A 15561-nucleotide genomic window follows, 5' to 3' on the forward strand; every position below is an offset into this window, starting at 1 on the left:
TGTAGTGAATACATCATTATTTTCAGACCGATAATGCGAAATTGGCATGCCTGATGAGCTGCAGCCCATTTTTTCAATGCATATTGACATCTTTACAAACTGCAGCGCACAGGTAAAACAACAGCACTTTTTAATGTGTGTTTACATTTTTATGTGGTGTACTAGTTAAAGGTTGACTAGTGTAGATATAGAGAGGGCAGAAATTGGCCATCACTCAGAAACGCTTGTATGCTGCAAGACAAGAAACGCATGCTGTATTTGTCTATAGTCTTGGCCCAAACAAACACCAAAGTTGAGTAATCAACTCTTACCAGTGTTCAAATGGTTATCATTGAAAGTTATGACCACTTGTGCATTAATCTCATTGTCAGATTAAGTTAAATTCCTCATGCACACAATCATCGCATTGCATGGGACCAATGGACGAGGTCACACGAAAGTGAATGTGGAAACATCTCCCAATGTGCGCTGAGAAGAAAGTTAAACAAAGACTGCCACTCTGTTGCCATAAAAAGTGAGGGTTAGGTGACCGGGAGGGATTTGATTTGAATTGCTGAAAGTGGGTCATTGGCCATACGGCTCAGTAGTTCCTTTTCCAAGCCTGCTTGGGATTGCCCCGCGGTGATCCAGGAGAGCCCTATATTTAAAAGCTTGCGCTAAGTCTTGTTTTTGTTAGCATCAGGGGGGCTAAGCGAGGGGAGCTATTACCGGAGTGGCCGTGGAACCGCTCAAACTCGGAACGTCCTACCTCTCCGGGCCCAGTCCCGCCTGGATCCGGGTGGCGCTGTAACGCTGTGCCGCAGTCTCGTGCCGGACATAGTGCTCCCCTCGGGTGTGCGCGTCTCCCGACATCCTCCTCCGCTCTACCTGTTGGCCCTCGTAGATGTCCATCTCCGCTTCGACTTAGACGTTTGACTCCTTTGCAAACTGTAGACTACATTGAGAATTCCACGTGTGAGAACCTTGAAAGTTGTTGACCAAATATGCTTATCTGGCACCAGCAGTAGATGTTCCCATGCATGGAGGACTCACAGGATGCACCTGCCTTGAAAGGAGACAACAGGCGTGTCAGCGGGGGGCGTCGCCAAGGAGATTCTCCCAGAGAGCGGGTGTCACCGTGGTAATGTTAAGCCAGCGCCACGTCACCGGCCAGAGTTGGGAGTTGGCGTAACGGGGAAGCGGGACAAAGCAAAGCCAGGCCCTGGAGCGAAGAGAGCGGGACAGCAAAGGCTGAGGCCATGTAATCCAGACAAAGAGGATTTCACTGTGAAGATGAGCATTTTTGTTTTTTAGACAGCGATGCCTATATGCAGTCACATGACCCCCTCCCCAGCTGACTTCACTTTCAAACTTCAAACAACCGACATGTGCACCATACACATGGTGTGTTATTCTCACTTTATCACGCACTTTACTACGACTACCCGCAGGTGACGGTGACAGTTAAGATGGAAAATCCTCTTAAAGCCCTTCACCACATGCTAACGTATCAAACCTGCCTGGTCATCTGACATGAAAGGCAGGACATCACACGCAGACTGAATGGTGGACGAGCCGGCTTCAATGAAAGCGGGTACGGACGAGAGCACGCGCATGCTCTAATGGCTGTCATGTGCGCGCGGTGCGGATGCAGTCACGAGGAGCTAAGCTGATAAACCTATAACTAAGTGTTATATTCATTGAGTGCGTTAGCTCCCTCTCTCTCTGTCTCGCTTTCTTTCCCCCTCCCTCTCTCTCCCTGACCTTGACAGGAGTGCGTGGATGACTGTTACATTGCCCTCTGTTGGCAATAGCATGCCATTACATCTCGAGTCATGATGGGGAGCCATTGACACTGTAATTCAATTCAAAGTTCAATTATAAATGCTACCCCTGAACATTTCACTGACATGCAAACTGAAGTGCAGTTTGTTTGGTGCCTCGTGGCTGGGTCATTCCCGTGAAAGACATGAGGTTCTAATTTGTGCTCCTTTAGATTTTCAGTCTGGATGCTTGGCCATCCTCCAGCTGCTGCTGAGAAACTTCTGGCTGAAGTTTCACAAAGCCTGCTTGCGCAACTTCTCTCTCTGCCTCTGTTTTTTTTTATGTTATAATGAAAGCGTATGACAGGAAGTGGAGAGAACCGTTCCCGAGTTGTCTTTAATCCCGAGTGCCACAATCGAAGTTAGACCTTTGTGCTGAGTAAATAGACTATACAATACAAGACAGTAGTTCATATAATGATTTATGGTGCCTTTATTGTATGCACAGTATGAACATGTAAAAATGTCACCCTAAAGACGAACTTGTGGAAAAATAATCTTAAAAAACTGTAAATATGACGAGTGTCCATATGGTATGTTTCAATAGATGTGTTTTTGTACATTATATGTTAATACAATGAATAAACTAAATTCTTGAAGAGGCCAAATAAGTCGAGTTAGTTGTCACAGGCGAAACTGTACGCATGTACACATTTTACTTTTAAAAGGGGCTTATTGAAGTAAAACTCAAAGGGCTCAGTGTTTCCTCCAACACCGTGACTACCTCGGAGGGGGTAATAATGACCAGTCTGTGTGTGTGGGAGAATTAGCCACAGCCGATTTTTTTGGGGAAGTCCACAACGTACACGAGCGTCAGAATAAATAAGAAACTGCTCCCTTTCAACAAGTCGCTTCAGTAAATGTCTGGATTGGAATCAGGCTTGAGCGAGGACATTATGGTTCGTGATATATAGAAATGTTCTAGTATGGTTACTATTAGCTTTATACAGCAGAGGAGGATGCAAACCGTGATTACTTAGAAATAATAATAGTAATAAATAGTCATTTTCCTTGAACCGGAAACAACAGCCTATCTGCTTCCCTCTACCAAGCTCCCGACCTACTCGGCCAACGAACGAGATGCGGGCAGAAGATGGGAGCACAGCACTTCATTGATTAACACTTTTATGTAAACGACAATTCCAAAGCCACTTTCATTCCGTAATAACTCAGTAGCTGCGTAGAACCGTAACAGGTCCCGACTTGTTGTTGGAAACCTTCGGCAGTCTTTGTGACACGCACGTAAAGAAACAAGCCACACAGTGAGTTCTTGCCACGTTATTAACCCGTCGCAAACGTTTGCATGTTTTTAAGTGACAAAAAGGAGGTGAAAAGTCACGAGAATTCGCGCGGTTCGTCCTTTTTTTGTAGTTTATGTTCGCGTTGTACGAATTTGGTGCGTTCTGGCTGCTGCGTTCGTGTGCTTCCGTTGAACGGCACTCTCGCCGTCATTCGGCTCGTTGTCCGCGATGTGGTTTACAACTTGAGTGGCGAGTATACGCTTGGCGAGATGGAGAAAATCGCGTTTCATTCAAACGAAAACAACGTTAAATGGTTTCGGTCGATTTATCAACTTCATGTACGTCGTCAAACGTGTATTGGCTGTAACAGGAAGTGAATTGCGTCTATTTCTCGTGCTAGTTTTGGCATTTACTAAAATGTTGAACGCTCCATTAATGACATTCTTCCTACTACTAAAGTCGCATACAAGTTTTGACTTTTTGAACATATATATAATGTGTAAATGTGCGTGTGGATATTAAATTGTATATTCCATATGACAGGGTTATTGTTGCTCACCTGGTGCAATGGTTCCAGCTGTTCTGAGGCTCTACTTCTTCGGGACCGCTGTGAGCATCTTCACCTTCATTTTCAGCCTGGCCGACTCGGTTGGTGGCCTGATGTACGTCCAAGACTGCCGCTGGATGCTGGAGATGGAGAGGTGTCCCGCGCCGAAGCCTCATGGAGGGTCTTTGGCGACCCCGCACGTGGACTGATGAGACGGCGGGGCAAAACGTCGGCTGGATGCACTTTGTGGAACTGTGGCATCTTTAAAAAATGCAAAAGGAGAGCACTACTGAAATTTGATGAGCCAAAGACACAATTGTAACATGCAGGCGTTGAGAAAGTGGCTGCAAGCAGCATGGGGGAATGATTTCAGGATGAATATTTTGATGTTTAATAGCCTCATAATTAAAACAAACTAATGCTAACTGAAAAGGCTGGCCAACCTTCCAATTGTGTGTGCATCTTTAAAATGTATGCCTGTGATGACAAATCTTGGCAGGCAGCAACATTGTCACATATTAAAATGAATGGTAAATGTGTGAAATCTAAAAGCCAACAAAGCCGTCAGAAACGTAGCACAACAGGTGATTTTATTCTTAACCGCTTATTGCTTTGACTTCTTGTTCATGTTTGGCTTTGAGTATTTCTCTCCTTTTGGGGAATAAATACCCTTCCAATTGAAACTTGACCTCATATTGCATATAAATAAGTACTGTTTGAGTAAATCTGTCACAAACGTGTTTAAAGAGCTGGATCATCAGCCAATGGCAGCTGTATTCTATCTCGAATGTTTATCTCTTTTGGAAGTTTAAATATTACATCAACAAAAGGACATTTTTAAACAAAAAAGTAAATTTGCAAAAATATATATATATTTAAATATGAATAAATATGTTTACCGTATACATTAATGCAACAAATATCACAGGACTTCATAATTTGAATCATGTTTGGTTCGGTTTGCCCACTTCCGCGTAAACAGCACCCTCGTGTGGACACTCATGTTTACTACACTTACAACAAATAAAGGGTTATAATGAGCCTGCGAAAGCCGAAACTTGCTAAAATGGTTCTTCAGCGCGTGCTTTGTTCACGATTACTGCTCTGTTTCAAAAGTAAACGCTCTCTCTCTCTGGTGGAGCACACTTGTGCGTCGTGTGAGGTCACACGGGGCCCTTCCGTGCTAAAATGGCCCCCAGCGTAAGTGCGATGTGAGCTGGATGCGGGCTCAACACCTGCGCCGGCAGTGGACGCAGCACTTTTCGTGTTAATGGGCCGTCCCCTCCCCACTCCCACACACCTGCCCCTTGCTGCCTCTCCCCCGCCACTCGGAGCACACGCATCCCGCCCGCGGACACCTCCACTGAGGCTCCCGAGCGTTTGCGGCACCGGTCATGATCTGGAAGCGAGTCGTGGCTCTCTGCGTTCTGCTCCAATTCGGGGCCGAGGCGCGCACTCGCCCGCGGAGGGGCGCCGCTCCCTCCGCGGGCGCGTCCAGGGCTTCTAGGGGTCCTGCCTTCGACTCGTGTCAGGTCAGCCTGACCCCTCTCGAGCATCGAGTCCTAGACGACAACACCCACGAGGTGAGGAGTTGTTTTAGCACGTTGGTTTCGCGAATGAGGCCAACGGGGTTCTCAAACTAAGGGTCGCGGTCTATTTTGTGATCTTTTTAACCGGGTCGAGTCAAATTGTGTAAAATCATGAAATTGGAAATTTCTCAAATGCATGCATGTAATAAATTATGTTTAACCCTTACTTTATAGGCACTGGTGCATATACAGTGCACAAAATGAATCAAGTCTCACTTTTTGAATACAGGCTACTACAGAAATAGTATTACCCATGAGATTCTAATTTATTGACATACACTTTGACAATGTCGTGGCCACAGATAATAAAATCACTGCTCAGTAAACATCCATTAATTTAAAGTAATGAGGATACGCAAAGCAAAGGAATGCTAATAAGCTAAAGTCGTTTTTTATATTCAGTTAGACAGCTAATTCGGTGTGGTTTTGCTTTCAGACAGGATTTAACGGTGATGACGGCTCCTACGTGATTCTCACGTGGGTTGGCGACGGTACTGGGGTGAGTGTGGCAACAAAACAACAAAACTTCACCACGATACAACTACATGAACAACTACTGTATATACTAAACTCAGCTCCATCTTTCCAGGTGATCCTGGTGTTGTCTACAATCAGTGCTCCCATAGACACGTTCCTCGAAGGAGGCTCCTCGCGCCTTTACCGAAGGTGAGTCGCGAATCATTACAATACGCCATGCTAAGCAGCAACGTTGTTGTTCAATCCAATCTTCCTATCCAGTACGGATTACGGAAAATCCTTCCATGACATCTCACACAGCATCAACCACACGTTCATCAAAGAGGAGTTTGGAGTCAGCGTGGGACCAGGAAGTTCTGTAAGTTGGACGCCGCGCGCTAGCAGAATTCCTGTGGATGCTAGCATGTTTGCCGCGGCAATCTTAGCGTTGCTATTCGATGGGAACTATGTCCCGCCAGAGAAAATGGTGCAGTATTTGTTGTTTTGGGATTAAATTGTTTGGACAAGGACAATATTTTGGATATCTGTTGGGAGAAGTCACATGGTTCTTTGACGTGGAGGCCCACAAAAATGTGCCATACATTGCATACATTTTTTGCACCGTTGCGATTATACACCCAAAAATGGTTCCCAGCCTGCCGAATATTATACCAACTTTTTTGACGAGTGATATAGGGATGGGAGTAGTTCACAAATTTTGTTGGTCATTTAAGCAACCGTGGTTCGCATAACCACGCGTACAATTGAAACAGGTGATATTAACCGCCGACACACCCGTGGTGGACCATCCGGGCGGCATCATTTTCACCTCGACAGACGCCGGTGCCACCTTTCGCTTCATCCAGCTTCCCTTCCACCTTGCGCAGCCCATCACCTACCACTTCCTCAACCCCGACTTGCTGGTGGCGCTGAGCATCGAGGTGGGTCATGCACACACGCAGACATCATGTTTGATCTTTTAGATAATGTTATTGCAAGCCCATGTCACGCCTTTGGTCAAAGAGGGTAAACACAGCCAAGTGTGTTCCTGTTCCTGACTCGCAGGGTGCTCTGTGGCTGACGCTGGACTTTGGCGCCACATGGACAAAAGTGCATGATGGAGTGCATTCTTTCTCATGGTGAGAAACAACAGGAAGTGACTCACACAAAAGCACAGCCTCAAAGACACCTTGTCAGAACACAAGACACCCTTTCGAGCTTGGATTCCTATTGAATGCTGTTCAAGTCTAAATTTTTGACTCTTTCTTTTAGGGGAGCTGGCATCAATTTGTTCTTGAGTTGCAGCAAAGCAGACACAAGTAAGAGTACAAAATGGCAGCTGTAATTAATTTATCCGATCCAATCGGATCTTTACAATTGTTTTCTTGAGTGTCGATCAAATCAAGACTAGCACTTGCTGTGGTCGTAGTGGATGCGGAAGAGAGGGGCGATCTGCAGCTGAAGAGGACCAAAGACCTCGGCAAGACCTTCGCCACCATCCACGAGGATGTCTACAGTTTTGGCTACATCGGAACGTTTCTCTTCTTCTCAGTCATGGAAGACACGGTGAGACTTCTTCAAAGAACACGCCGTTTACAGGTCACGCCGTCGGATGACAATTTATTTTACTCACAGCGATCGCCGAGGGTCATGTATTTTTCGTCCGACCAAGGAGACACCTTCAATCGAGCGCTACTCCCGTCGGCTTCAACCGAACAGGTGAGAATCTCGTCACTAAAACATATTTAGAAGCCTGTTTCAGTTGCGACTGAGGTAAAAAGAAGTCCGATTCGGCACGTAAGGCTAACATCGCTACGGGCTAACACAAGCGCGCACTTTTGTCTTTTCAAACCGCAGTAATGTAGCTAATCGTAGCGGTTGTTCAAACTGAAGCCACAATTCCAATTCCATTTGTGTGCGTTTGCAGTTTTACTCCATCTTGGACGGGGACGAGGACATGCTCTTTATGCACGTGGACAACCCGGGAGGTAAAATCACAGATGAAAATAGCTAAAAACGTGGCACAAACACGCGTTTTTATTTTTTACTTTGTTGTAATGGAAATACTTGACAGCAAAGACTGAACTGGTTTCACGAGTTCTGGCTGTTGCTGACAAATCATTCCATCATACTCACTGTGTTTGCGCACACCATGCCAGCTGGACGGTGTTTTCTTTCCCTTCACCCGCTCTACATTCCTATAAAAAAAAAAAAAAGTTTACCCCTTTTTAAAAGCCATGTCACATAAATAGCTGCAATTCCCTCCTTTAAAAAAAAATCCTTGAGTTGACAGGACTTCAGATAAGTCGGGGAGATAGAGGGGGGGGGGGCTTTATCTTTTGTCAACTGCAGATTGGCGAGAGATTCGGATTGCGCGGCGCAAAAGGCTGACGAGCCTATCTTGAGATCAGGGTGTATCACAAGAACACACACAAACACACTCCCAATGTGTTTGTCGCCAATTTCAGATGACCTTGTCCTTGCCGTGTGTTTCTTATTCAATTTAATTTTGGGGCTGTCAGGGGAAACAGACAACAGTCTTTCAACATCAATGTCAATTCCTATTAGACACCTACTTTGGGACCATGTACACATCAGATGACCGCGGCATCCTTTTCTCCAAATCGCTCGAGCGCCATTTGTTCGACGGGCAGCGGAAGAGCGATTTCCGGAACATCACATCGCTCCGCGGCGTGTACCTCACCAATAAACTGGACAAAGGTGTGCTCGTCCGTTCCCGCGTGTCAGGTTGAACACGCGGGCGAAAGAGATGATAACGTTTTCAATTGTGTGTTTCAGATGGACGGATCAGATCGGTCATTTCATTCAACCGGGGAGGAACGTGGCGACACCTTTCCAAACCTCAGAATGTGGAATGTGGGGAGAAAGTGAAGAACGTGTGTGCTCAATGCAATTCGAACGCGTTTTACGTGCGTGAATATATATTTGCTTAACCCTATGGCCGCCTTCAGCAGTGCAACCTTCATATTCACGGAGAACACAGTCGCATCAATCATATCGTGCCGATGCTGCTCATGTCCGATGCCACGGCGGTTGGTCTGGTCATCGCGCATGGTAACAGTCGCTACTTTTATCTCCCGAGGTGCCGTTTTAAACGGTTTATGAAACTCTCGCGCTTTAGGTTCGGTGGGTGATTGCCTGTCGTCATGGCAGCATCCAGATGTTTTTGTCTCCTCTGACGGGGGTTACAACTGGAGGGCCACGCTGAGGGGTCCCCATCATTACAGCATCCTGGACTCTGGCGGGCTCATCGTAGCCGTGGAGGCACAGCGGGAAGGACAGGTCAAGACAATCAAGTACGGAACAAAGAGCGGCTCTTCTGGTCGTCTTTCGTTGTTGCTTTTTGGTCCCTATTTTCTCCTTGTTTATCCATTTCCTGTTGTGCCTCAGGTTCTCAACCGACGAAGGCCAGTGTTGGAAGTCGTACAACTTCACCGAGCAGCCCTTCTTCTTCGCCGGCCTTTCTTCCGAGCCGGGCACCAAGGCCATCAGCGTCAGCGTATGGGGCTTCCGTCCTGAGGATGACGACCAGCCCATGTGGGTGGCGGTCACCATCGACTTCCAGAGCCTCATCACGAGGGAATGTAAGTTCTCGTTGGAAATATATCAAGTTAACCCCTTGGCCTAATCCTCCCTGAATCGAGACGACATTCTCATGTCATTCCTTCAGGTAATGACCAGGATTATGAGGAGTGGTTGGCGCACTCAACCGGGGGAGACGGTTTGGAGAGGGACGGCTGCGTCCTGGGTGTCAAGGAGACATACCGGAGACGGAAGAAACAAGCCGTGTGCCGGAATGGTCGCGGCTATGTCACGGTAAAGACGGAAATTCCCTGTCTGTGCACCAGGGAAGATTTTTTGTGGTGAGAACAGCAAATCAAGCCCTCAGGATCAATTGAGCGGCTGTTCTAAACAAACCCTTTGAAACAGTGACTACGGCTATCAGCAGCAAGTGAACACATCGGACTGTGTGCCGCGGCCTGACATGCACAACAAAACTTTGGAGATGTGCCTGAATGGAGAAGAGGACGAGCTCCTGACGGCAGGCTATCGCAAGGTCCCGAGTGACCGCTGTGAGGGGGGATTTTCTTCTCAGTTGGCGGTCCAGACTATCATCAGACCCTGCGGTGTCAAACCCAGCCCCGATACACCTGTCGCTCACGTCACTGCACCAGTGACACACTTTGACACACCAGTGAGTAGCTTTGACATCCCACAAAATCTTCCTTGAATAGTTTTCAAGCTTGTTTTGGGTGTTTTCAGCGAGAGAGAATGGTGCTGATACTGGTGTGCGCTGGCGCGGGCATGATCGTTCTGGCCGCTGTCATTTCGGCTCTGGTCGCCATCAGGAGAGGGGTTTATCAATCTCGGTGAGCCAAGCAGATGTCCATTAGGAAGACTTCAGAGGCTTTTCAGAGCATTTCGGCTGATTGTCAGTCACACTGTCCTCCTGCAGGGCACCAGAGTATCGTTTCTCCAATCTCCAGATTCAAGATGACCGCAATGGAGCCACGGGGGATCGTGAAAGTGCCAACAGCAGCAATGGATCGGCATGTCCGCAGGACTCAGATAATGTAATCACTACTCACATCAACTGAGTATTTTTTGTTCTAATTTTGGAAACAAATTTTAACGACAATCATGTTTTTCCCCAGCAAAATCTTCTACAGTAAAACTGTTTTTGAACCGGCATGAGAGCGGATTTGAAGAGCAGCAACAAAATGAAATTACGTTATTTATTGACATTCATTTGCTCGGATTGGTTTGATGCAGCCTTGATTTGTACATTTTTTATTTGAATATTAAAATGCATACATGTTGACAGTACTCGTTTTACATTGCTTTTTTTATACAAATGACTGAAAAATGGGCTCATGTTTCTTGCTTTTTTGTGATTGAAAGCTTTGCTTGTAATTTCGTAGAAAACCATACGGGGGCGCTAAACTGTAGAAGACCTCTTGAGTGAGCGAAGAATAGCAATTCAGGAAGTAGGAAAAGATCATCTCTTTGAAGATGTGTCACTATGACACTGAAATACGAATACAAATAAGCTTCCAAGCCAGTAATCCACCTATATTTGATCACATTTACCGCAATAACTTGTTGTTTGGTTTGTGTTTTCAACATGAATAAACACAGAATAGTATTACACTGCCGTCACCGCCTCTTCTTTCCCCCCCCCCCCCCCGCGTCAAGTGTGAGCGCTCTGTTGGACGATTGCAGTTCGGCTTTCACTTCTGGACTTGACACTCGCGACGTCTGCTCGTTACACCCGTTATTCATCAAACAGGAATTTTAGTCGCTGTAAGTTCAATTTTTTAAGATGCAAATATTGTCATCAGGTTTGATGTCAGCGTTAACTGACTCCGGTGAGAAAGAACGTAACGAGGTAGCGTCATTTCTGTCCGAAGGTACCAACAGTCGTCTTCGTAATAAAACAATTATTTGATTGTATTATATTATCAAATACGAAAAGTTAAAAATGGTGAAGACAAACTGTTCGTGTGGTTTAAATGAAATTAATAGCGTTCAAGTGGCACCCGGAAAGATGTTACTCTGTATCAAACTTTGGGTGGCAGTGAGCCAATCGAAAGTTCTCCTTGGAAAAACGTGAACAACTTCGTGCTGCTTTGTATCAAGGTTTCTCCGATATAAAATAGCTGTGTGCTTTGTTGGGCGTTTCAGAGTGGCTGAAGTTGACTGAATATGGTGCGAACTGGAGGTAAAACCCCAAGCGGTTTTTTTTTTTAAACAATAACATCTGGGATATCTGATGTTCCAGAAGGGGACTCTGACCCTGACATCCTCCTCAAATGTGGTTCTTTCCTCAGGCGTTTTGAAGATGGCAGCGGTGATCTCCACCTTCATCCTCGCCATCTATCTGGTGTTCCATCTGCTGGAGATAAGGGTGGATTTCCAGCTGGGAAGCATGATGAGTGAGTGATGAGGAGCAGAGAGGCTGGCGATGCAAAATGCCAAATTCACTACAACTATGTCTTGTTTTTTGTGTCTTTTTAGGCAGATCGGTTTCCATAAAAGACGGATGTAAGTATATAATGTGCGGTTAGAATGCCTCCCGTTTGATCACTGAAAAATCAGGGGGGAAATCTGTCTTCACCGAGCAGCCAAACCAGTTGGGCACAAATGTGGACTTTCCAAGGCGTGTCCCGTCGGTCAGTTTGCCTTCAAGATGGCGAGTGGCGCGGCCAGCGTGGTTGGGCCCAAAATGTGCCTGGAGGACAAAATGTAGGAGATTTTACGACTTTGCTTTGATTGTAAAGGCGATACAGCAGCCATCTTTGTGTTTGATGAAGGTGTACGAGCGAGCGGGAAGTCAAATAAAGCCCCTGGAGAATGTGGGCGTGTCCTCTCCTGCACACATCAATAGCTCCTATGCCCTCTTTCTTTTTCTTAGGCTCATGAGCGCCGTGAAGAATAACGTGGGACGAGGAATCAACATTGCTCTTGTCAATGGTAATGGCACACCTTCATGTTTAAGGGATCATCTGGCCTGGATGGTCCATTTTTCACAAACAAGCTCATAATCTTTGGTACGCTCCAGCTCCATGCGATGTTGAAATTGAAAAGATTTGGTCTCGCATTTCATCCGTTGAGCACACAAAACAACCGCCTTTGTTATTTTGAGCCCTTTTTTATGGTTTTCTTCATGGCGGAGGATCCTGATTTAACTTGTCATTCTTTGTCGCTACACAGGAAGAACAGGAGAGCCGAACAAAACTGACTTCTTCGACATGTGGTCAGGAAGTGAGCATCATATTACTTTCGAGATAACAACGGCAGCACTGCACAGTGCGTCACGTGTCACTGTATTCCATCTTAGACGTGGCTCCCCTCATCCAATTCCTGAAGGAAATCAAGGAAGGGACGGTGGTCATGATGGCATCCTTCGATGATCCAGCCACCAAGTTGGGACCCTGACCGTCTTCACATGCATGAATTCCCTCCGGCCTTGAACTGACCATCTTTTTTTTTTTCTTTTTTTCCTCCCAGGCTCAACAACGAAGCACGGAAGCTGATCGCTGACCTGGGAAGCTCGGCCATCAACAATTTAGGATTCCGGGATAACTGGATCTTTGTCGGAGGGAAAGGGATCAAGACCAAGAGTCCATTTGAGCAGGTGGTGTGCGCCGGAAGCCAAGTTTGTCTTTGATGTTAGGAAGCTGGCCGAAGTTGGGCGTTTTGTTGGATTGTGGTCTCGAAAAAAAGAAAACTCAAGTCCCAGACGCTTAATTTTTTTTCTGAGAATTATACTCTATTATTTAAATACGTACCCAAAGCAACAGGTGGCACTATAATCCCGAAACGAACGAAAAGCTATGACAATGCTAAAATGTTGACGTGATGGAGCAATCAAGTTACTTTGACCATCGTTTGTTGCAGCACATCAAAAACAAAGCAGACACCAACAAGTTTGAGGGCTGGCCGGAAGTCCTCGAAATGGAAGGCTGCATTCCTCGCAGGGAGGACTGACACCCCCTCCCCCCCCTGTCGGAGACTCCTCATCTGAGACGAGCCACCGTTTTCCGTCATGTCAGACCGTTTACCGCCGACAATCTTTGAAAGGGCTCGCGGTGGGGCAGCACGCAGGTGGAGCCCACCAAAAAGAAGGGACTTATCTGCTGTAATACCGTCACACCTTAAGCTTCAAAAAGTTGTATTATTATTGTTCTTGCACTGTCTGCTCAGCCTGCTAATCCGCCTTGACCGTGAACCAAAGTGTACCAACTTTCCACTGTGAACTATGTAAATATAATTTGTTTAGGAGAGTTCGAACTGATTTTACTGATTTTTTTTTTTATAATAATAATAATAATAAATCTGTTTTGTTATTGCTGGACTGTTTCCTGAACGCTTCATGATTAATATGGAGGACTTAGAACATTGGATATTATTGTAGGTTTAAATGCCATTTATGCTTTGGTAATCATTCCCATGTGGCTTTATCAGCGAGCAGTAAAAAAAAAAAAAACACCGAAGAAATCACTCTGTCGTGACTGTTGCTCCAAATGAGCATGAATAACACGCCGACTATTTTTTCCTATGCAAACATTTGAAACCAAACCCTTTAACATTGGTTTATTCACGTTTGTCGTCGTTAGAATTCAATTTGCTTTGGCTTCCTATAGGAATGTAAAAGCTCAAAATGTCCGCTAGATGGCAGCAAAGTTACACGATCGGATGCAGCAGAAAAGCGCGCATCCTTTAACGATTTGACCGAAAGGGGTCGCTAAAGTCGCATTTATCTCTTAGCTTTGGTCACATCCTCAACAAAGTCGTTTTTTCCCAAACCAAATTAACATTTACCGTCACAATTAACTATAATATATCTGTTTGGATTTGACGAAATATACATATGGATGCAGTTAGAGGGGAAATTTGAAGTAAACGGGTTCACATTTTGAGTATTGCATCATTTACGTGCAATATCGCCAGTGGAGACTTTTTGACTCTCTCCTCTTTCATCCATACCTGCTTCAAACAACAAGGCCTTGATGTTTTATGTCAATGTGCTCTATTCTATTGGTGTTATTTTATGCAAAATGCTCTGTAACGCGCTTTGTTCCGCCTGCAGCTGCCGTGAAAGCGCTCTGTCACCGGTGCACATCGACAACTTACTGCTTTGCAACTGTGTATCCAAGGCGGGCTCCTCTGAGAGCGATCACACCTATGTAAGCGCGAGTGGCCTTACGTAAGACACGCGGTGACGGTGATGCATTATGGATGAACATCTCCGCTTGCATGAAGCCCGCGATGATGTGCCGCGTGAGGGCAAAGCGAGCGTACAAAGATGAGGGCGCTTCTCCTTCCTCCACCCTCCTCTGTCTGCGAAAACAAAGCCGGCTCTCACACAAGACCTCAGCCCAGGTTTGAACCTTCACCTTTGGACTCTGACCTGAAGGGCCAACTTCATGCCGCAGCAACGGGACCAAAACAAAGCTCCACACCTGCCAGCAAACGTCACCACCCTAAACTAAATGGCATTTCCAAACACAAATTTATTTTTACCACAACCGCCACCAGTTTGTTTCTTGAATGTCCAATTCGTTTTTCTCAAATTGAGATTTATTTTATTTTTGTAGTACAACCTTTGGCCAGAGGTGTCTAAGTCACAAGTGATGTCATCGGAGGTGGGTGAATTAAGAACAGGAAGTACCCAAAACAAAAAGTGCTCTTCTTGAGACATCAAGGTCGTAAAGTATTCGACACAGGACCACAACATGCTTTTTGACCTTCTAATGCTGCTTGGAAAAAAAAAAACACCTTAAGTCTGTTCTTGAGCAGTTTTCTTCTGCAATTCACTTCATGTGACTCTATTTTATTTTTATTTTTTGTTGAATGCGAAAAAATTGTGACTTTTCCCTTCTTCAAGGAAAATATTTTTGCTTCTACAAGGCCCCCATCTGCTCTCATATGCGTTTCTGTCAAGTCTACTTTTTTTTTTCTTTACTTAATTATGGCAAATTCACCATGTTTTGGTTCCCAAAACACACCTGCCATCCATTTTCTCCCTTCGCTAACATAAACATTGACGGATACTACATTTAAACCCACGCGGCCGCTCGCTCCGCAATTTTGCCCTTCATCTGATAGCGGACCCCCAAACTCGGCTCCACCCTCGTGTTTACCTTCACAACGTAACTTTTTTTTCCCCAGTGGGTTTACTTAAAACCCTCCTTTTAAAGCCCCTCCTTAATAACCTCCATACCCTCGCCTTCCATCCCAAACTCCCAATCCTGTAATTGCCTGCCCCGACACACACACACACACACACACACACACACACACACACACACACACACACACACACGCACGCACACACACACACCGTTGCAGACAGCTGTGTTTACACAATGTAGGATCTGTGAGAAGAGCCTGATGACCTC

The 15561-nt window shown here is 45.7% G+C and overlaps 3 protein-coding genes and 1 long non-coding RNA gene across 6 annotated transcripts in view; 3 read left to right on the plus strand and 1 right to left on the minus strand.

Annotated features, from left to right (window-relative positions):
• impdh1b (IMP (inosine 5'-monophosphate) dehydrogenase 1b) overlaps positions 1 to 1255 on the minus strand; it is a 97081-nt gene extending 95826 nt beyond the window's left edge. The window contains exons 1-2 of one of the 3 annotated variants that reach the window (XM_086103810.1): positions 1033 to 1255; positions 749 to 934 (exon numbers count right to left, since the gene is read on the minus strand). In XM_086103810.1, the coding sequence (XP_085959936.1) occupies positions 749 to 891 (143 nt within the window). In that variant the 5' untranslated portion in view covers positions 892 to 934; positions 1033 to 1255. Of the gene's footprint in view, positions 1 to 748 lie in introns of all 3 variants that reach the window. The other 2 variants (XM_086103811.1, XM_086103813.1) reach the window with 2 other exon arrangements.
• A 1471-nt stretch (positions 1256 to 2726) lies between these two features.
• On the plus strand, positions 2727 to 4040 carry LOC147186198 (uncharacterized). Its single transcript, XR_015099167.1, has 2 exons — positions 2727 to 3064; positions 3587 to 4040. It is a non-coding gene; the product is annotated as an uncharacterized LOC147186198 (long non-coding RNA).
• An 803-nt stretch (positions 4041 to 4843) lies between these two features.
• Positions 4844 to 10483, plus strand: LOC147186199 (sortilin). The gene is made up of 20 exons (XM_086102909.1): positions 4844 to 5173; positions 5616 to 5678; positions 5769 to 5845; positions 5918 to 6014; positions 6409 to 6576; positions 6701 to 6774; positions 6908 to 6954; positions 7065 to 7201; positions 7271 to 7354; positions 7563 to 7623; positions 8204 to 8356; positions 8435 to 8532; positions 8611 to 8710; positions 8778 to 8952; positions 9047 to 9240; positions 9327 to 9519; positions 9587 to 9851; positions 9920 to 10026; positions 10113 to 10230; positions 10312 to 10483. The coding sequence occupies exons 1-20, from the start codon at positions 4985 to 4987 to the stop codon at positions 10327 to 10329; spliced, it is 2418 nt and encodes an 805-aa protein (XP_085959035.1). The 5' UTR covers positions 4844 to 4984; the 3' UTR covers positions 10330 to 10483.
• A 368-nt stretch (positions 10484 to 10851) lies between these two features.
• Positions 10852 to 13511, plus strand: fam3c (FAM3 metabolism regulating signaling molecule C). The gene is made up of 10 exons (XM_086102913.1): positions 10852 to 10960; positions 11342 to 11378; positions 11488 to 11592; positions 11675 to 11701; positions 11782 to 11902; positions 12072 to 12130; positions 12371 to 12421; positions 12498 to 12582; positions 12668 to 12794; positions 13058 to 13511. Exons 2-10 carry the CDS (start codon positions 11363 to 11365, stop codon positions 13145 to 13147), a joined length of 681 nt encoding a protein of 226 aa, XP_085959039.1. The 5' UTR covers positions 10852 to 10960; positions 11342 to 11362; the 3' UTR covers positions 13148 to 13511.
• Positions 13512 to 15561: the final 2050 nt, after the last annotated feature.

Source organism: Hippocampus guttulatus, chromosome 22 (genome assembly GCF_054856545.1).
Source record: "Hippocampus guttulatus isolate MCC_2025c chromosome 22, RoL_Hgut_1.0, whole genome shotgun sequence".
NCBI classification, from domain to species: domain Eukaryota; kingdom Metazoa; phylum Chordata; class Actinopteri; order Syngnathiformes; family Syngnathidae; genus Hippocampus; species Hippocampus guttulatus.